The 22,086-nt window shown below is 37.2% G+C and overlaps 1 protein-coding gene across 3 annotated transcripts in view; it reads left to right on the top strand.

Moving 5' to 3' along the window:
* Nucleotides 1–22,086, top strand: part of itga3b (integrin, alpha 3b) — a 70,917-nt gene that overhangs the window by 18,764 nt on the left and 30,067 nt on the right. Inside the window, exon 1 of one of the 3 annotated variants that reach the window (XM_051914669.1) lies at nt 2,277–2,707. The exons of 1 other annotated variant lie outside the window; for it this stretch is intronic. In XM_051914669.1, the coding sequence (XP_051770629.1) occupies nt 2,535–2,707 (173 nt within the window). In that variant the 5' untranslated portion in view covers nt 2,277–2,534. Of the gene's footprint in view, nt 1–2,276; nt 2,708–22,086 lie in introns of those variants that run through there. One more of the 3 variants, XM_051914670.1, reaches the window with a different exon arrangement.

Raw genomic sequence — 22,086 nt, 5'->3', positions numbered from 1 at the left:
GCACCACTAATTTACCCACTGTATTTCAATCTGGTTTTAAAACCTGTTTGAAATCTGGTAACACATTATTTTAGGGTCTTTTAACTAGTTGCTTATTAGCATGCATATTAATAGAATATTGGCTGTTTATTAGTACTTATAAAGCACATATTAATGTCTTATTCTACATGACCTTATTCTACATTCTTAATCCTACCCAATACCTAAACTTAACAACTACCTTACTAACTGTCAATAAGCCGTAAATTAGGAGTTTATTGAGGAAAAAGTCGTAGTTAATAGTTTATATGTGTTCCCTATACTAAAGTGTTACCAAAAATCTTTACCCAAGCATATTTTCTGGAGCTTAAGAGTATCTCTGTAGTGTGATCAACTTGGCTATTTACAAGGCACCAACTGTACTTTGCCATTTCCATTTTTTTGCCAAAAATATTTGAGTGTCTTCATATTTCCCTAAAAGGATAATTCTAAAAGTCTACTGACTTTCATGGGCATGCAGTTCAAGGCTTAAGGATAATCCAAAAAGGTCCAAAAGGCACATCTACAGGGAATATAAATTTAGTAGCAAATAAAAAAAAGCCTTTTTTTTAATAGATTGAGATCTGCTCGGAGACTCATATCTGCTGCTGTGTTTTCCCATGAGCTGGAGTCTTACACCCTTTTACAGAAGCTGGGGCAGCCTGTCATTTTCCTGTGATCTGCTATCTACAAAGCTATTATTTCAGTTCAGAGGGTGAATTCTTCCCCCCAAAACATCCGCACCTCCATCCCCCACCTCCCTGGAAAAAGGGAGGAGAAACTCCAAGGCATGACAAGGCAGATCAGAATGAGAGGGTGGTGGTGCTTTAAGGTCTCTGAAACAAGTGGAATCAAGCCTCCCTGGTCCCAAACATACAAGCAGGCGAACGTAATCTTAAAACTAAGATGAAAATGTCTGGTAATAATGTTATTTGAATGTTGATTCATTTCAGTCTGGTCTATGTTCAGTCAGTTCATGCTGTGATGACCTGGGGTCAGTCGTTGGTCTGTTTTGAGTATTGCTCTTATCAGGACTGTTGTGTGACGGCACTTCTGCTCCAATCAGCTCATCTGAGGGAGTCTCGATTCGCATGAGGAGCTGAACTAACGCTTATTATGAGCAGGCTGGTATTCAACTAGTTCATCTTATGTGAATCTACATTGAATCTTACTTCTTTCCTGAATTTATTTATTTATTTATTTATTTATTTATTTTTCAGTTTTAAATGTTTTTGAGAGGGATATATTTTTGCTAAGTTTGTACCATTTTAAGTAAATGGGTGAATCTCACAAAAAACCCTCTAAAAACATCCCAAAACAAAAGAAAAAATTCTAAATGCTACTATTATTTTATATAATACAGTTTTGCTTGAAAACGCAGCCATTTTAGGACGATTCCATTGTAATATGTTATTTACAATTATGCACATTTTCATTAGATCAATGCCAAAAAATATTTATTTTTCATTACCTTAATTTAAAAAAGGATTTAATTTCTATATTGAATTCTAAAGTATTTATAAGGTCTCATTTGTTAGCATTAGTAAAAGCATTAGTTAACATTAACTAACTATGAACAATATATTTTTACAGCATATTAACCTTCGTTGATGTTAGTTAACAAAAAAATCGAATTGTTCTTTGTTGTTCAGTTTTGTTAGTTTTTGTTTGTTCAGTGTATTAATATTAACAAATAAAACTTTTGATTTTAATAATGTATTAGTAAATGCATTACCTAAGATTAACAAATCCTGTACATGTATTGTTTATCACTAGTTCATGTTAACTAATGTAGTTAACTAATGTTAAGAAATGAAACCTTATTGTAAAATGTTACCTGTAGCCTACTGATATTATACTGATTTTATTTTAGGGGGGAAAATAATCATTGTTATTATTAAGGAATGTGCTTAATTGTCATGAAAATAATTCCATTAACTCAAAAAAGTAACTTCACAGTGCTAAAATAATCAGAGATAATTTCTTAGATTTTGTTGTGAAATGTGACTTGGACTTGTTCTCAAGAGATTCACCCACGCAACTGTGGTAAAATTTGAATAACAAAACCTTGAAAAAAAATGAAATCTTATGTATAGCATAGCAACAAGTGAAGGCTTGTGTGTAACAGTGTGTGTGTGTGTGTGTGTGTGTGTGTGTGAGAGAGAGAGAGAGAGAGAGAGAGAGAGAGAGAGAGAGAGAGAGAGAGAGAGAGAGAGGGGGGGGGGGGGGGGGAGGAATTTTAAGGACTCTCTTTTCTTATCAGACTTGTGGGACATTTCTAGTCCTCTATTTGTGGAAGAAGCAGGACTGGTCAAGTGTGGCGGGCAGCGGCAGGTCTGAATTCGCTGTGAGGGACGGGTGTGTGGAGGCGGGGAACAGAGAGCAGCAAAAAACACCTTACAGCTCAGTGCCAGAGAGTGAAAGGAGACGCTTACCTATGGCGTGTCATTGACCAGTTCACTCTTATTGGCTTTGGTTGTGCAAGTGGAAGAGAGAGAGAAAAGGGAATATTAAATATGGCTGGAAAGTCTCTCCACTTGTGCGTATTCGTAATCTACGCGATTCAAACGAACACTGGATTTAACATTGACGTGCAGTTCCCGGTCATCAAAGAGGGAAAAACCAAGGGCAGTTTATTTGGATTTTCTGTTGCATTGCATAAACAGACCGAAAAGACAACGAAGAACTTGTAAGTACCTTCAGTTGCTTTGCGGAATGATATTAGGATACATTATGTCGAAAGTTGTTTGTTTTGAGCTTTCTGAGCTGATCTAACACAGACTATAATGAGGAATACAAATGACGACACATATTCAACATCACAAACCATTTATATATTTATGCTCCTTGCATGTATTCATGTCATATGAATTAATATCTAGTTGTGCGCATGCAGTGCATCTGAATAGACAAAAACACAACCTCTCTTTCGCACCTGCAGCGCTAGTGATGTCTGATTCGCGAATCATTTATTCGAGCCGATTCTGTTGAATGATTCGGTCGAACTGATTCGCAAAGCTTCTGTAGGCTACTTTTGTATTTTGCTTATTCACTGCTGTTGGCTATACGATAAGGGATGATTCAAGAGTAAAACTAACATGGTAACAATAAAAATCTCTCGAGTAGGCTATTATACTACTAAATATCATCATTAATAATATTGTAAACAATGCTGTAGCTGCCTGATTGCTGATTTCTAGCTGTTCCAAGCTTGTCATTAGCTGGTGCAGCTGGTAGACCATCTTGAACTAGAAACCAACAACCAGCTGTTCACACCAGCACGGCAGCCTCTCAAAGCATCAGTAGCTACTGATTCTTCAGTGAATCGGATCATTGAAACGAACCAACTGGATAAAATGAATCGCTACCGCGAAACGCAATCTCCGTTGAGTGTCCTCAACTTTCACAAGCTATTTACTCATATACAGTATTTATTTTCAGTTATATTACCTTTGAGTTGTCCTGCTTTAAATTTGTGACAGAAATTTGAAAGCCTGAAGTTAACTTAAACTAAAATAGCCTACCACTATGACACCTTGATTCTACTAGGCTACACTCTAAAAATGCTGGGTCGTTTCAACCCATGTTTGGGTAAAGTATGGACAAACCCAACTGTTGGTTTAAATTTTTAAATTACATTTGAATCCCATATTTGACCCAAACATGGGTTGAAACAACCCAGCATTTTTTTAGAGTGTATGTTGTTGTTTTTTCTGGAATGATACCATGGTAAAAAAAAAAAAAAAAAAAAATATATATATTTTTGGGGTAATGACATTGGCATTAAGTAGCATGTGGCATACAACTATCATAAATAATCATTCAGCACTATGCAACAGTGTATGTCACAATACTAATATTAATAAATAATATTTCATACCATCCCTGTACCATGGTACCACCACTGTACATTTCTGACCTGTTATACTTATTAGACTCATGTAAAAATTGCTCTATACTTTAACAACGCTATAATTGACAGCTTTTTTATAATACTATAAATGGAGGACAAACTCTTTTTGTGGAGTATATCGGTTTACAATTTCTACAATGTTCTAGTTACTCTGCTAAAGGTCATTTGAATCCAAATCTGGTGAAATAGGACGGGTGTTAACGCACCAGCAGATGCCAAGAACAGTCAAAACAATAGGACTGTGTAGCTGGAGAAGGCAGGACAGTAGAGTACTGCGACTTTGAGATCATTGCAATATTATTTTCCTTGTTATGAGAAATGCCTGCAGATTTTTAGACTAATTTTACCTTTGCCGCTGGCTATGCCAAAGAAAAATACACCTCAAGACATGAATTTAAAGCTAACTGTGGGCTGTGCTTTCACAAAGACAGGAAACAGTCTTTCGGATATAAACATTACATAATCTACTTTCTTTTACAGTTGTTATAATAAGATATTGTCTGCTGTCAGAAGTGTTTTCTTGCTTCAAAGTAGCTATTTTCAAAGATATCTACAGGTTTTGTTCAGCAGAGCTCTGTCATTCCCTCATATCCTGTGCTGGTAAAACCTGTTGCCTGCAGAGACTGTTTATGCTCCTGATAAACCTATTACCCTCTCTGTGGTTGCTTTCAAAAGGAAAACTCTCAGCAATGGCTTGCTGCTATATATCAAAGCATGTTGTACCAGAATTAGTGACACAAATATGGGTCAGCACCTCGCTTTAGTGAGAAAATGTATTGAATGTGCTGTATGTAATTGTCGCTGATGTATTTTTTGAAGCTGTCAGTTATGCCTCTGTTGTGGGATCATAGGGAGTTCCCCGAAATAGCTCTTTCCTTATTTGTGATTTCCTGCTAATTAAGAGCCTATCATCTAGTTTCATCTATACAAGCCCTGAAGGAAGCACTTCAAAGAACTGTGGAATCTCCTTTTGCCAATGACGCTGCTTTGAAAGTAATCACCTAAATCACTTGTCTTTTTGACCTTTATGTTTCATCAAGCTGTTATAAATTCACCACTTAATGCAGTGTTATTGTTGAAGGACTGGATCGATGAGCTGTGCAGTCTGGGGAGCGTGATATTGTCCAGGCTCTGAAACATGAGAGTGGGCCACATGGTCACAGTGAGTGCATCACTCAGGCGTGTGCTACACTGGTACAGAAATGGCATTTTGGATCTTTTAAGAAGGCTAAACGGGCAGATGCATGGTTAAAGAAGACCCAGCTGTGTTCACTTTAACTATCTGCCAGCCACTTAGATAGACCCTATAAGATGCTTTACATGCTATTAAACCAAAAGAACGCCGGCTCGTGAAAGGCCAGCTAATAAAGTCAGTGCAGTGAACCTCATCATTAAATTGATGGCCCAAATGTAATTTTTTTTAATATACATTATACACTCTAAAAAATGCTGGGTTAAAAACAACCCAAGTTGGGTTGAAAATGGACAAACCCAGCGGTTGGGTTAAATGTTTGCCCAACTTGCTGGGTAGTTTTATTTAACTCAACTATTGTTTAAAAATTACTGTATTGCTTGCTTAAAATGAACTCAATGTATGTTGGAAATTAACATTTATTAATATGTTTAATGAATAATAATTAAACATTGAACATTTATTCACTTGCTTATTAATAAATGTTCACCATTTGATTATTATTGTTGCCTCTAATAATTATGTGTCTGATTTTTAATTTCCAACCTATTTTGGGTTCATTTTAAGCCAGCCATATTTTTTAAACAATAGTTGGGTTAAATAAAACTTAAATAAAACATTTAACCCCATCCGCTGGGTTAAAACAACCCAATTGCTGGGTTTGTCCATTTTCAACCCAACTTGGGTTGTTTTTAACCCAGCATTTTTTAGAAGTTCTTTAAAATTATTGAATTTAAAATTAAAGTTCTAAATTCTGACTTTATGTATATGTCATTATATTAAAAAATGGATCAAGAAATTATAATATTGATAACACTTTACAATAAGGTTCCATTATGTTGGTTAATGCATTAACTGATACAATACATTTGTTACATTATTTATTAATCTTTGTTAATGTTAGTTAACAAAAATACATCTGTTCATTGTTAGTTCATGTTAGCTCAGGTCCATTAAATAAAATTAACAGATACAACTTTTTATTTTAATAATGTATTAGTGAAGGTAGAAACGAACATCAATTAAAATTATACTGTTATTATGTTAGTTGATGTTAACTAATTGATTTTTTTTAAGCTCATTTGTAAAATACCATGGTAGAATCTGTTTTTAATTACTTGTAAAATAGATTTAAATGTGTATATATACATAAAAAAATAAAAAAAAAATCCCTATTTTAATATTTTTTGGTTTATTTTAGTTTTTTTTTTTTTCATTGAATGAATGATTTGATGATTTTCATTATTGTGCTATAGTGAAGAGCATGAGATTTATTTTTAGGATTATGGTACTGACAATTTTGGATAAAATATGCTATACAATATAAAATACTGTTGTAATTTTAAAAAAAAATGCATGAGGGCATTGATGCATCTTATGAAAGAGATCTAATAAAATCTCTCGTTACTGTAGGCTACGTTTGTCTAAGCAGGACACTTCCCAGACTCCTCTCTTCTCTCAGCATATCCCTGGGAGATGGAATGTGCTGGCTCAAACTGAAGCTTTTCAAATGAAAAGAGACAAACACATTTCTCTGATATTCTAAATTTTACAACCAAAAACCACATGTCTGCACTCTCTCCCCACAGAGACAGGAATTAGATCTGGTTTTAGTGGAGCATGAGGAGTGTGAAGATTTAAATAATGCAGGAGTGGGGTGAGATCACCTACTTACAACATGCATTAACACTGCTTTTACAGCTTTTAGTGTGAAATGGAGACATATATGCTAGGAAGAGACAAGGGAGGTGAAGGATTTGCCTTTTAGGGCTTTTTAGGGAATAGCATGGTGTGCCCCATTCAGGGTTATTATAATTAACTAAAAAAAAAAAAAAAACATTTTTGTTACTTGAAATTAAATAAACGTTTATTTACTTTTATATGCAGTATATATAAAATGCTCACTATGTATATATATATATATATATATATATAAAAACTTTTTTTTATTTCTAGCTAGTTGCCAAGGCAGCATATCTCATTTACTTTAGTTTAACTTGAAGTACTAAAATAAACTAAAACAAATAAAAAATGAATAAAATCTAAATAGATATATTTAAAAAAAAAAAAAAAAAAAAAAAAAAAAACCTGCAACAAATTACTAAACTTTAACTAAAATTAAAGTGAAAACAGAAAATTGAAAAATAAAATCTAATTCAAAATATTAACTATGATAGCATATCAATGATACTAAAATAACACTAGTCCCACTTATAGAGAACCATCTTCATATCATAAATGTGACAATATATAAGGAAATTGGTCCAAACGAGAACATAAAATGGGCATTTGCTTTTTATAAACTGATTTTAACTTGGTTTTATTAGGGGACGGTCTTTATCTCTTCAGGTATGAATCACATCATTATTCACAGTCATTCTATGGCCTTTCTAAACAAAAACTTACACAGTTTAAATCAATATGTTGTTTTAAGTGAATTAGTGATGATTTTCACATCATTTTGTAACAAAAACTCTAGTCTACAAGATCCAGTACTCAAAAGTCTATGTTTAGTATGTGTTTTATGGCCTTATTTCAGTGACTTAAAATTTTATTTTTTTCAACAACCACACATAAACATTATTTTCTCAAAATTACGAACATGTACATGTTGCTCACATATTATTGTAGCCCAGTTTGTGCTGAATACAGTGTAATCAGACTTTAACCATCAATATGTTTATAAGCAACTGAAAAAACAACTTCTCCAGGGCTCAAAACCCCCTCAGATCCCAGAGGGTTAGGTATGGATTGGATCATGAGAAGCAATTCATTATATTTTCATTAAAGATACCACAGTCTTTGGAATAAAGTGCACCAATGAATCATGTACAGTAAGTCCAGGAATATTTTTGTAAGAAAGTAAAAGGAGTCATTTTTAATTTCAGGTCTGCTAGAGTAAACTGTTCATATCCCCACTTGATCCCTTTTCGGAGATGGCAGCCTTTCAGAGCACAAAACAAATATATACCCCTCTTACGACTTCTTTAAACAGCTCATTCAGCACGGAGTGCCCAGTGGTTCTTTATGTTCTCTTCCTGTGCAGAAGCTAGTGGTGTTGTCTTCGGCTCTTTGATTGGTTCTTCCAGTCTTCTGACCCTGTGGAATGCTGAGAATTCCTCATCCTACCCCACTCAAGTGGACCTGCCAGGTTGCAGGTTGGAACAGGACCGGGAGCTTGGGAACCTCTCAAACAGAAGAGGATTACAGCGCTATTAGAGGCCTGCAAACCAGACAGGCAGACATGCACAGTCATTTGGGCCTCAAAGTGAGAGTTTATTAAATGCTGTGCTTTTGTTTTTTGATGTAGAGTAAGAACAGATCAATGGGTCTGATTCCTCTGAGTCACACATTTAATTAAATGAAGGAAAAGTGTTGCTGAGCCAGCCTTTATCTGTCTGCAAACTGTGGCTCAAGGCATTGTTCTTTCATTTGATAGGCATGATCTTCTCTTAAAATCTGTTATTGAGAGTTTAAACTCTTTGGTAACTTTAAACATTCGACTCCCTCAAACATCACTCTTGCTGTACAAATAATTCAAATAGTCTTTTCCTGGTATTTCATTCTCAGCTCCCACAATCCTCACTGGCATACCTCCCTCATTCTGATTGTTTATGTAAAATTAATGACCTCTAGAGCAAATGTTTGCATGGACTCTCACATTCCCAGGATTATACTTTTGTGTCACTATATTTAAATGAAAAAAATGCATATGGAAGACTTTGTTTATGAGCGAATTATCAGAGAATGAGCTGTTCATGGTGCTTTAGTGCTTGGCATGAATATGTCAGATTTGGCAACCCTCCAGCATTCTCATTTTTCATCCCGGCCGTTACACTGTTTGATTCAGGTGTGGGTCTTTCAAAGCCCCAGCTGTGTGCCATGATGAGACCCTGTAGGATTTTGCACTGATTTGTTGACTGATAAGCCTGGGTTTCCATTGATATGTAGGATTTGTATGCATGCAGTGACAATGACATTTATCATTTAGACATTAGAGACCAGAATGGAATTCGTTTTTTGCCAATTCTGTTTTTACAAGCAATTATTAGTCTTCAGAAGCAAATTTTAAAGCAACAATTTGTGCAAAAAGCAACACTTGTTCACCCTCAGGTCATTTCAAACCAATATGGTATTTTTTTCTTCTGTGGAAAATATTTTTTTGATGAATATCCTGTCCTCACTTTTATGTACAGTATAATGAAAGTGAATGGGAATGTGTGCTGTGAAGACATAGAGTTGTCATTTTTGGGTGAACTATTCCTTTAAATGTCAGAATTTGGACTAGCATAGAACCTGAAATGATTAATTAATTGCTGATCTGGAATTACTTCCTACCTGACGAATGATTAAAAAACGTTGGCCAATCAAAATCTATCAGAGTTTAAAGCCTGCAGCATTGCGCTTAGAGTAAACATAATGTTTTAGTCCTGTGGACGTAAATAGTTATCATTACAGCTATTGTTATAGTTTCCATAATCGGTGTGCAGGACTGGCAGTTTCATGTTAACTGCCAGTTTATTTTCATCTTATTCAGACCCGAAGAATTACTTTAGTCTTCTAAGAGATGATACGTTATAATGGTAACAATTTTGTGTTACAAAATAACTTCTTTCTGTTTTGAAATCGGCCAGACAACCATCTATTGTTCTAATAGAGTGTATTATAAATAATAACTAGATTTCATTTAAAAATGCTTGTCCATTTAGAATTGCTTTGCTGTGGATGGTCGCTAGGGTTTTGCAGTCGTAATTGTTCTAACTGTTGTGGGACAGTTGAGACTCAAGTCTGTTTTACAGATTATCTCAAGCTGAGCTGTAAATATCTGGCCATCAAAAGACCCCAACTGGGAAGATCATGAAGTCCTCACCATTCTCATCAGGGAACTGGCTTTAATTTCTCATCCTGAGCAGATTATATCAGATGAGAAGGAGTGAAGGTGTGTCACGGATAAGTGAAATTGGTCACCTAGGGAGCTGGATACATCTGGTTGTTCGCTCATTATTACTCAGTGCTCTCAGGAAATGTGATACAAAGGACCCGCACCTTTCAGCACGTACAGGAGAATACAAATTACATGACCCCAGAGAGCAGACACTGTTCACAGGACAAATGCATCATGAACCATCAGGCTATTTTGTTCTACATTTGATTAGAATGAAATGATTTAAGGACTATAATGGTTTGTTAAGATGTTAGCGGCCATGTACTGTCCATAAAACATGTTTCTTTTCAATAACACTGTATTGGTGTTCTTCAAACATTCTGGTTTGGATTTGTACATTTCTAAATCTCTAACCCTAAAGGTACAGTCTGGCAAATGTCCATTCTCAAATATCTAAACATTCTCTTTTTCATGATACATTTATTTGAGAAGTAAATGTATGATTTATGATAAAATGACTTAAGATATTAAGTCGTCTTGTTTTATGAAAAATGAGTGAGTTTATGTTTAAAATTACAACAAATATCTGCCAGTGGGGTCAGAAAAAAAAAACAAGATTATTTTTCAGACATTTGTTCTTGTTTTAAGCATAAACTTAATTAATTTTGAGAATTTTTCTCAGTAAAGAGGACTTAATATCTTAAGTAATTTTGCTTCTCTAGTAAATGTATCTTGATTTAAGGATATATATTTAGATATTTGTACTGGAAAACAAGTCAAAAATACTGAGTAAGAAAATCAACACTTTGAACAATTTGAACACTTTGCGAAATTTGTGTGGGAAAATGTTTCGCCCTCATGTGAAATTCCCATTTGTGTGGATTCCTATATAAAAAATGACTGGATTTCGCCTGCCAAAACTCACTGAACAGTGGTTAATGTGTCCGCAGTTGAAGTATTAAACTTTTTAAATTCATTTTATTTGATCCATTTAACATACTCAGTGCAAACTTTGATTTGTAGATAAAGTATGCATGAAATCTACAGTAATAATTAAATATTGAGTTAGATTTATTGAATTTTCAGAATACAAAATGTAACCAACACAGTAACATTTGCATACTGAATCACGATTGGTCTTTTTTTCTTACAGTCATTTGCATACTGAATTATGATTGGTCTTGTAAACTTTATGTGTATTCTTTTTCTGTGTTGTAAACACTGCTGTTTCCTTCAGGACGTGCAAATCTAGTATGTTGATCCTTCTAGCATGTCGGTTGCAGCGCAAGTCCATAGCCAATGTCTCTCATCAATATTTTTCTCCTTTTCCCACTGTTTGCAAATCAGAGCAAAGACAACCGCGTAATCTGCAATTAGTTGTGTAGAGCGCCCACCAACATGGCAGAACACAAAACACTGTCTTTAAGTGTGTGTAGGGCCTTCAGTTAGCTTATTCAGCATGTTCATCCGAGCACTCCCACCTCTATCAATAAGCGAGCAATGGTCCATTCAACACAAATTAGCTAAACAAGAGTGAGCAGCTTTCAGAGAGTCAGATTTAGGTCTCCTACAGGGAAAGTGAGAGGTGCTGGATGTGCTTTTCTGGGGCCACTCAGCATGAGCTTCTGATTTGTATGGATTAGAGAACTGCAGCTGAAGATGTTCAAGTCACCATGAAATGTATTTTGCTCAGGTCATTGTGGTCAAGTCACAGTCAGACTTCTGACTATTGACATTATGTCTGGTCCACAACTGAAGCTTATTCTGGCCAATAAAGTCTTGAGACTGACATGAAGTTTGTTTTTTCTAAATACTGTTTTGAAGCAGTAGAAAATAGTTGACAACACAAATAATCTGACTAATGACTATTTACACTGCACAATTAATCGTATTTTAATCATGATCACAGTGTGCCTCTCTTGATTACTTATGCATAATTTGCCCACTGGTATTTATCCTTTTTTTTCTTTTCCATTTGACATTTCCATTATCTTGCACTGGTAACAAGCCTCCATGAGCTTATATGCTTAGGGTTCCCAGATGTCAAAAATCCCCCAATCAGAGCTTTTCTCTTAAATTGATAAATGTTGTGCATTTAATGAATGATAAATGAGTGTTTTACTTAATCTTCCCAACCTGGTAATCATGTACTCTCTCTCTGTGCTGCAAAAAAGCACTGATAATCTGAAAACCAAGACAAAAATGTATGTTGCGATGTCCGTTGCGATATTCTGCTCAGAAAAATGGGTAATACAGCCAGTCTAGGGCTTTTCACACTGCACTTAACCCTGGGTTATTGTTGTTCTAAACCCCTTTTAAACCTCGGGTAGAGAAACGTTTCACACTTGTAATTTAGAAGCAAGGTTAGCACTGCTTTTTACCCGGGGTTTTAAAACCTTGCCCTGGAGCTTTTACGGTTAAACCAAATGTGCCAAACGTGTGCAGTGTGAAATGAAGCAGTGTTAGAATGTTACGACTAGATTCTTACCCGCAACCCACAACCAATCTCGTGCCATATATTTATGTGCTTTGGACATTCATGGCATGTTGTATAGCCTATAAACAGTCATTTCAGCATTTCATTCTTAACTTTAGAGTCCAAAAAATCCATTCAGAAAAGAACTTATAGTACAGTCAGTAATGTGTAACATGACAAACTTGTTCATCCAACACACTGACACCGCAAATATACAAATAAGGACATTAACCTAGGGTTTAGGAATGTACAGTGTGAAACAGCAGCATATCTTCCTCTTCTTTATGTCCATCTGCATGAAAACGGTCCTACTCGACCAGCTCCAAGCGGGATTCGAACCGGGGTCTCTGGCATGGGAGGCGGGCCAGCTAACAAGGACGCTAAAGACTGCAGTCTCTAACGTCAGTTGCTAGCTTGCCTCTTGAGGCCAGGGGAGTGAAGTGGTGGAGGCGTGCTAGCGACTGATACTAGAGACTGCAGTTGTTATCATCCTTGTTAGCGCTACCGCATACTATGCCAGAGACACCGGTTCGAAACCTGTTCTGAGTGGGTCGAGCAGGACCGGTTACATGTGCTACAAAGCACATTGGGCAGCAAGTGCATTCCACTGGTTGCGATCAGCTGCATGGGATTCGGCTTCTCCTCAAATAATGCCAGCTCGGTTTAATTCCTCTTTGAATGTGCTTCGCCAGGTCTTTTTCGGCCTTTCTTGCCTTCAGCGTCCACTGAGCGGCATCAATGTCAGTGCAGTTTTTGCTAGACATTGTTCTGATTGCCACAGAATGTGACCTGCCAGCTTGATACTATGACCATGGTGGAAAGTCTGTGGGTTTTAGCCCTGTGCAGAATCTCTTCGTTAGTAACGTGGTTGTGGTACGTGATGCGGAGAATGCATCTGAGGCACCGCTGGTGGAACATGTCCAGCTTGTGGACAATACGCAATGTTTTTCCAGGCCTTGCAGGCATAGATTGCCATCAGTGACACAATGGACATATAGAGGGGTATCTTGAGTGACGTGCTAATGCTCGGTGATATCCAGATGTTGCGCATCCATTGGAATACACTGGATGTCTTGACAATAGAGGGTATGCACGTGATGTCACCGTCGGCTGAAGTGACTGCGGTTACACCCAATGAGTGGCAAAAAGACTGAGTGGCAGCATTGTTTTTTTAGCGTGAATGCTGTGAAAAACACACAAAACACATTCAAAACAGGAAAGAGCTTTGCGAATGACTGTACAAATAGATTTAACAAGAAATCTGAGGTATATTTTTACAGATTGCCGAAAGCTAAAGAAAAGAAGCAAATAGATCGCTGCAATTCACAGAAACAACTGGACTCCAGGCAGTGAAACCTGGATTTGCAGTTATTATTTTGTCAATATGTTGAATTTTGTGGTAAAATAATACCCTATATATTGTATTGTTATATATTGTATTGACAACTCATCACTTATATATTTACTATATAATAATTTATGTATTTCCCCGGCGTCGAAATTAGGCACATGTAAATGTCTGGAAACATGATTCCTGGCTCTATGTCAATATCCATGTATAACTGGATCTTTGCTAAGTTGTAACAGGAACACTATCGAGCCCAACCTTAGTTTAATTGTTTTACTCACATTTTTGCAGTTTCCCCTATTAAATCCAGTCATGCAACAGGCTCTTTTGCCACCTAGTTCGGCTGAAGGGGTGTGTTCCATCAAGAAAGTGCGCTATCCTGTGCAATCACATTACAAGTATGTAAATCGGTCTATATCATTGAGTGGCTGGTTGCTAATGCTGATTAGCATCAGTAGATCTTCATCTTCCCCACTCATGTGCATCACTTGGGTCTTTTTGATGGTGATCTGCAGAATGATCTTAAGTGCCAATCTTTCTAACCTGGTGGTAAGTTGCTGTAGCTTCTCCCGCGACACTGCTAGTAGTGCAACATCATCTGCAAAGTCCAGATCAGCCAACCTTGGTCTGTCCATGAAATGCCACAGTCATTTCCACTTGCTGTCTTCCATATGACATAGTCTATGTCAAGCAGGAACTGCAGGGGTGACAAATTTCACCGATGCCTGATAGCTGTCACCACGTCAAAGAACTAAGTTGTTTCCATGTCGGTTTGCACACAACACCTAGAGTTATGATAGATGTTCTTGAATACATAGACAAAGTGAAAGTGACATGTGAAGGCCAAGTATGGTAACCCATACTCGGAATTTGTCCTCTGTGTTTAACCAATCCAAGTTAGTGCACACACATTAGGAGTAGTAAGTAGTAAAGACACACACTGCAAACTATGGACACAAACACTCGGAGCAGTAGGTAGCCATTTTTCGCTGTTGCACACGGGGAGTGATTGGGGGTTAGGTGCCTTTGCTCAAGGGCACCATAGTCATTTCCTGTCAGTATTGAGAATCGAACCCGCAACCTTCGGGTTACTAGTCTGACTCTCTAACCATTAGGACATGATTGCCCAGAAACTGTTATTGTAACGAAGCGGGACTCAGGGTAAGATCCATTTGCATTTGGGGGGGGGGGCTTGAGTGCGGCAGGCTTGAGTGCGAAGCGACCGGCGGGCTTGAGTGCGAAGTGGCCGGCGGAGGCTTTGGAATGCCAGCTGCTCGTGCTGAAGTCAGCGGTGGATCATCCACACCGGACAACAATCCTCTCCGCTCTCGGACAGGTCCAGAGACATGACGTGGCTCTGGAAGATCAGCGGAGACGTAACGTGGCTCTGGAAGATCAGCGGTGACTTGACTTGGTGTTGTTGTTGCGGCCGCCATTTTGTGAGTGTTTTCTAGCGTGGCAGCCATTACGTGAATAGATGAAGTGTCGCATTCCTCCGCGACCCCCACAGTAAATGGAGAGCCCACAGTCAATAATGCAAACTCCAAAAAATGACTAAGGGAGGAACGAGGTCCCTCACGAATCAATTGTGATTTAAGTGGCTGATTAACACCCTCACAGAAAAAGTACACATCAGTACACAGTCCGGCAGCTGGGTGTGGTGCTTACTGATTGGTAGTGAGTGCAGGTGATAACCAGGGAGGATTGTGGGAAATGGAGTCCGGGAATGACTGGAACCGTGACAGTTATGGATTGCCGTACACTAGACAGATTTGCAAGTGAAATGCTGTCGAATGCTTTCTCGAAGTCAATGAAATTGACCACGAGAGGACGTTGAAATTCAGCACACTGTTCAGCATATGGAATACCCAGGATTAATTGTTAACCCCAGGTAAATTATAAGCAGTGTGAAAGGCTTAGAATGACCCAAGGTTAACTATTTAACTAGTGTGAAAAGCCCTTCTGTGTTCCTTCACGAGGCCGCTTGTGCTGTTTTCTGCGACTAAAGGCCCTGATATACTTCAAGTGAAATCAGGTCTCCTTGATTAATGTGAGAATTATTAACTGAGAAAATATGTTAATTATAACAGAATTCTAAAAGGGTATCTATAGGACCATTGATAATCATTGTGAGACATCAGTTAATATAATGTTATAATATCTGAACAGTGTTTATACTATATTTATTTTTAGCTATTTTTTTCAAATCTGTTTGTGGTGGGGGATTCTCTTCAGGATGTTAAATTGTCTATTGGAGGTGTTTTCATCTCTTCTCTTTATGGTTGCTGATGGCGTGTTTGATGACAGATGTCTTTTCCTCTGTGTCTCTTCTACTAATGGTGGCTGGTGCCGCTCTGACAGGATGTTTGCCTGCTGGAAAAGCCTCTGACAGATAGTATAGACACACACCTGAGAGACACAACAACAGCAGTGATAAAGGATGTTGCTAGTGTCTAGTCAACATTGGAACTGGAGCATCATTTCTTATCTTACTGCCTATCTGGTGTTGTGGAAAAAGTCTTTATTCCTTTAGTGGTGAGAATGTAATGACACTCCTTGCAAAAAGTCTGTAGAGAAGGACACCCTAGCCTAGTGCGGTCTGTCTTATATACCCCCTTATTGTTTCTTGTTACCCCAAACCAATCCATATGTTACCATATAAGGATCAGACGAATTTAAATAAAAACAGGGGCCTAAAGCTTAGCAGATGCCCTCTTGTACTTCAAGCTCTCTAGACAAACACATTCGCACTTTGCCTAATTTCCTTGCTTAGTATTTTTTTTTTTTTTTTTTTTTTTTTTCATGAATTTATGAACAGTTGTATGGCAGTAATGTTGATAGATGCTCCATAGTCAGGTTGTGACTCTCCTGCACAGAGTAGTAATTATGCCATTTACAAAAAGCTAAATAGATTAAGGACTTTGTTCCCGGCTTGTATTGTCAAATTCAATATGCCATCTGAGTGGTTGTATTACCCTGTTTATGGTATTTGTGCAGAAATGATCATCTGGTCAGCGAGGAACTTCACTGAATAATCCAATCACCAATAATCTAATTCATTGATCAATCTATTTATAGAAGAGAATCAACATCTGAGCAGAGAAGGAGTCCTGGCCTGACTGTGTTTTCGGCTATTTTAGGCTTGTCTGACTCTTGTTGTGCCAGTAGTTTTGTCTTCTGTCAGAACTGTGTCTGCCCTTCAGGCTAATTCATAAAGTAAGAGCAAATTCAAAGTGTAGGTGTAATTCAAAGTGTATATGCAAAAACATTTAAAAAAAAAAAAAAAAAAAAAAACTATAGCCTACACTTTACAGTGTAAATCTGGGATAACACGAAAATAATGAAAGAAGTCAAATGTTTTTTTTTTTATGTGTTCTGTCAAGCTTGTGAATCACCTGATCATATCTTCATACAGGCGTAAAGATCACTGATCCATCTCGATCAGACGTCTACGCTCATTCTATACAGGTTTAGTTAATGTAACTGCAAGTGGAATCAGTGATCTTGAGCCATGCAGGTTGTTTGGGTTTGCCTTATCACACCGCTGCAGATTAAATGTGTGTGGTATGACTGGATGAGACACCAGCTTTGCATAAAAATTCAATGCGTCTTCCATCCTGCCCCCTGTCCACCATTGTCCTGATAAACAAGGAGTTCTGCTCCAAACTCATGCCATTAGTTGAGTCATAAGTTGCTATGTTGGAGCAGTTTCAAACAATATGTCAGAGTATCTGCTCTGATGAGTTCAGTAAGGATCAGTAAGTCTGTTACTTTGTCACAGGGCTTAGTCATTACAATACCAGCCTAATGTTACTGGAATTTCTAACTTCAATGCAGTACCTTGAAAAATGGTATTGAAAATGATTTGTGAAAATGTTTTAAATGTTACAGTTTCAATATGTATAGAAAACCCATGAACCTACTATTACTTTAACTAGTTGCTACTAAAAATAAACCACCTAACATCGTCCAAAAGAGTGAACAGCTTTACATCAGGCCTGTAAGTCACACTAAGCTAAAATGCATCACATTAGGCCAGTGTTGCCTGTTCTTAATGTCAGTCTCACAGTTCACTAAACACCACTGCTCTCAGATTAGCATAGCATGACATGCCCTAATTCCTCTCAGCATTACTGGGGCAAACTGAGGTCATGTTTTATGTTTCATTTTTCCACAGACTGCTTTGGTTGATGGCAAAAGTTAAAGGAGTTTCCATTGTTGCTACATGTTGCATTATTCCTTTAAAGGAATGGTCATATTACTCACCCTCATGTTGTTTAAAACCTGTACGACTTTCTTTGTCCTGCGGAATATAAAAGAATTGATTTATTTTTATTTATTTTTTGTTCATACAATGAAAGTCAGTGGGGTCCCGTTTTGTTTGGACTTCAGCATTCTTCAAATTATATGCTATGAGTAAATGATGACAGAATTTTAGGTGAACCAACCCTTCATGTGCTATCAAAAATGTCCTACTTCCCACTCCTAAAGTCATAATTACGAGTTCAAGGGCTTTGTTGTCAGAAAGAATTATAATTATGGAGGACACCAGGTTCATTCTTCCCTATTTTATGGGGAAATCATATTAAAGCCAAAATGTATAGAAGATATTTAGTCAAAATCCACTTGTAAATAAAATGTAGCATCTGTTTGTTGGCAAAATAAACATTACCCGTGCTATAATATACATTCACCACGCTATTTAGATGCTGACATTTCCATAATTTCAGTGAAATAAATGCTTTCGCTGTGTAAAATACATAGAAAATACATCAAATGTGTGTATATATATATATATATATATATATGTAATATATAGGGGGTTAGGTGCCTTGCTCAAGGGCACCTCAGTCATTTCCTGCCGTTATTGAGACTCGAACCCACAACCTTCCAGCTGCCCCAAATTAAGTGTTTTCTCTGGTGTTCTCATGAGAATAAGACTAATGCAGCCTTCACACACTCTCTCTCTCTCTCACACACACACACACACACACACACACACACACACACACATATATATATTTTTATATATGTATATATATGTGTGTGTGTGTGAGTGTGTGAAGGCTGCATTAGTCTTATTCTCATGAGAACACCAGAGAAAACACTTAATTTGGCGCAGTTGTGGTCTAATGGTTAGATAGTCAGACTGATTACCCAAAGGTTGTGGGTCCGAGTATCAATAACGGCAGGAAATGACTGAGGTGCCCTTGAGCAAGGCACCTAACCCCCAATCTGCTCACTGCTCTGAGTGTGTGTATCCACGGTTTGCAGTGTGTGTGATCACTATTAACTTCTCCTAAAGTGTGTGAACTAACTGGATGGGTTAAATGCAGAGAACGAATTACGAGTATGGGTTACCATACTTGGTCTTCACATGTCACTTTACAAAAAAAGTGTAAGGCGACATTGCATCATTAGCCTATTATAATATATATACCCCAAGACTTGTGATAGGTGGTTTTATACAGTATGATGTCAATTTAAGTGTGTTCGACTTGAAGCAGCGCTGTGCAGACTGGTCGGTGTATGACATCAAAGTACCGTGAGAGCGATTAGAGAGTACCAGCACCACTTAAAGTCAAACACACCTAATGGCTCCTTGATTTGCCATGTGACTTTGTGATCATGTGACTTAAAAAACCCAATATGGCTCCTTGATTTGGTATTTTAATCAGGCAGAAATGTTTCTGGACTTTTATCCCTTGTTGTTTTTCATAGTTATCTAACAAAACATTATTACAATTTACAATGTCACTGCATACCAATAGCTTTATGTAAAAAATGCAACCCAGACTCATTGCAAACTTGCCTATGGCGACAAATTCTGCAATATATTATGTTACTTTTCATGACACTTTCAAAGTTGTTATGTCTAGTGAGTTCAGTTTTATTGGAAACAAATGAACTTGAATCTTGCCACATTTGAATAAGTTGTTTGTTGTATGTATCGCAGAAGTTCAGAAATGAAATGTTAGGTAAGTGTAGCTAAAAGGCTAATGCTCTATCACGTTTGATAATAATAATGTACCACCTACACAAAACCCTACCCTAAACCTTACTGGTAGTGTTAACAAAAGCAAACGTGATATAAAAATGCATTTGTTGAAGCAGCCATGCCATTTTAGCTTGCTTCTACAAGTCTTTGAGCTCTTTATCGTGTCTTGTGTTTCACAAGTGCAATGATGTATCATGTGAGCTACCAAACAAGTTTACTACATGAGAAAAGTCATGCATATGGAGCTGGTTATGTGATGTAAACGTCAAAATGTATTAGATTACAAATCATGCAATATGGTAAAAGTGTTATTGTGCAAAGAACTGTGCAAAAAAAAAGCCTTTATTAGGGGTGTAACGGTACACAAAAAATGACAGTTCGGTATGTATACCTCTGTATTGAAGTCACGGTTCGTTACAGGTTCGGTACAGCAGGGTGAGAAAACTAAACATTTCTTTTTTCTTTCTTTTTTTTAAACAAACTGTGATTTCATTCAATTAAAATTAAAATTTTCTTAAGCAGAAATAATCTATCTCTGCTAATGCTGCAAACTATATAAGGAGCCCTTGCTTGCACATTACTATAATATTAAAGGTTACAATTAACAACAGAGACCAAACTGTTAAACGTTGTTTACAAGCTGTTTTATTGACGTCTTTCCGTGGTTGAAACTAATTGAGCGATTACACATACATTTCACTGTATCTTTAAACATACCTTCAGATGTTCATTCATGTTTATTCTGTAACTAATAGTAAAGAGGAAGGGATGATCTCGTTTACTCGTGCATACAACGATCTGTTACGCCACATCAAAAAGTGTCAATATGGCATTTATTGCTTGAATTTAGTGATAAAATGGACAGAATTTGAAAGAAGATGACACTTTGTTTCTTATCAAAAGTAACAAATCACAGAGCTTATTGTGATTATTATTGGTTGGGCTACAATGCATTAATGCGCATGCCCCCTTCAGGATTGGAGAGTTGATCGGCTGTAACTGACTGTATTTGTCATCTAACTGAACTGTACCGTGACAGTTCGGGACGAATACATGTACCGTTACACCCCTACTCTTTATTAACCGATAATCCCTGTAATCATAATTTGTATGAAAAGGAATAAAAGTTTTTGGTGTTTTACTGCCACTAGTGTTTATTTTAGCTGGAGTCTGCAGTAAATTGTATGTTTAGGTGTGTTTTCGGAGTTTTGCAAAAATGTAAGTAGAGGCACGTATTGGAAAAGCGAGTCACCAGCAGAGCTTTTCTGCTGTTTTTCAGTTATTTTCTGTAAGTGCTCCTCCCTCTCCTCTGCGGTTTGCTCAGTATAATGTAAGCAGCAGGGTATCGGTGCTAGTGTGAGACAGGTACTCTAAGTTTAGGGAGGAGAGTCATTCCTGCAAAAACCACTGACAAATATTAGGCATGACTGATTGCAGGTTTGGTTCAGCACTCTCACCTGTGAAAAATTCCTGTAATACCGTTTTACTGTGGGGGTCTTGTCTGAACATGAGCAAACTGCACTCCGCAGCTTTAGCTGGTGGCCATAGTCACTATATCAGTGATACTCAGAATGGAATATCTTCCACAGACGTCCACTAGAAAGTCACCCTACACTCTTGCTTTCCTAAAATAAGAAAGGATCTCAGATAGCAGATACTGCACCTCAGTTTGTCTAAGAAAACCAGACACTCTACTCTACTATCAGTGAGGCACGGGCTTGAGTCTTACAACTCTACAAGTCCAAACTGTTCTTGCTAAGATTACTGCAGTGACACCTGGTGATAGAGAGTGTCCTGAGGGCTCAGAAACAGATCCCCTGCCTCTCATGACATCATTCACACACTCTCAGAGCAGAAGCTGAATTCTTTGCTCCAAGGGCAAATATGTTGCGGTTGGCAGCACAGAAGGAGAAAGTTAACATTGAAACAAGGAAGGAAACTGTTACTATTTAAAAACACAAATTGGTTCTTATTAAAAAGCTTTATACATAAAGAAATGAAAAATTTATTTAAAATCATGTTCAGCAAAATGAAGACTCCATTCATATCAGTACTAGTTCTTTGATATTGTCAACCCAGTCCTACTATTTGTACATCTTACAGTTTTGCAACTTTTATTATTGAAGTTTTTCTAAAGAATGTGCAAAACTTGCTAATTTTTAATACTGAATTTTGAAAAACAAATTTGTCATGGTGATATATCAAAGCAATCTGCAAGATTTTCTCCATTGTTTTAGTTCAGATGTTTTCACTGTT

Source organism: Ctenopharyngodon idella, chromosome 12 (assembly GCF_019924925.1).
Source record: "Ctenopharyngodon idella isolate HZGC_01 chromosome 12, HZGC01, whole genome shotgun sequence".
NCBI lineage: Eukaryota > Metazoa > Chordata > Actinopteri > Cypriniformes > Xenocyprididae > Ctenopharyngodon > Ctenopharyngodon idella.
The sequence above is the reverse complement of the archived record's forward strand: the minus strand, read 5'-3'. Positions and strand labels throughout refer to the sequence as shown.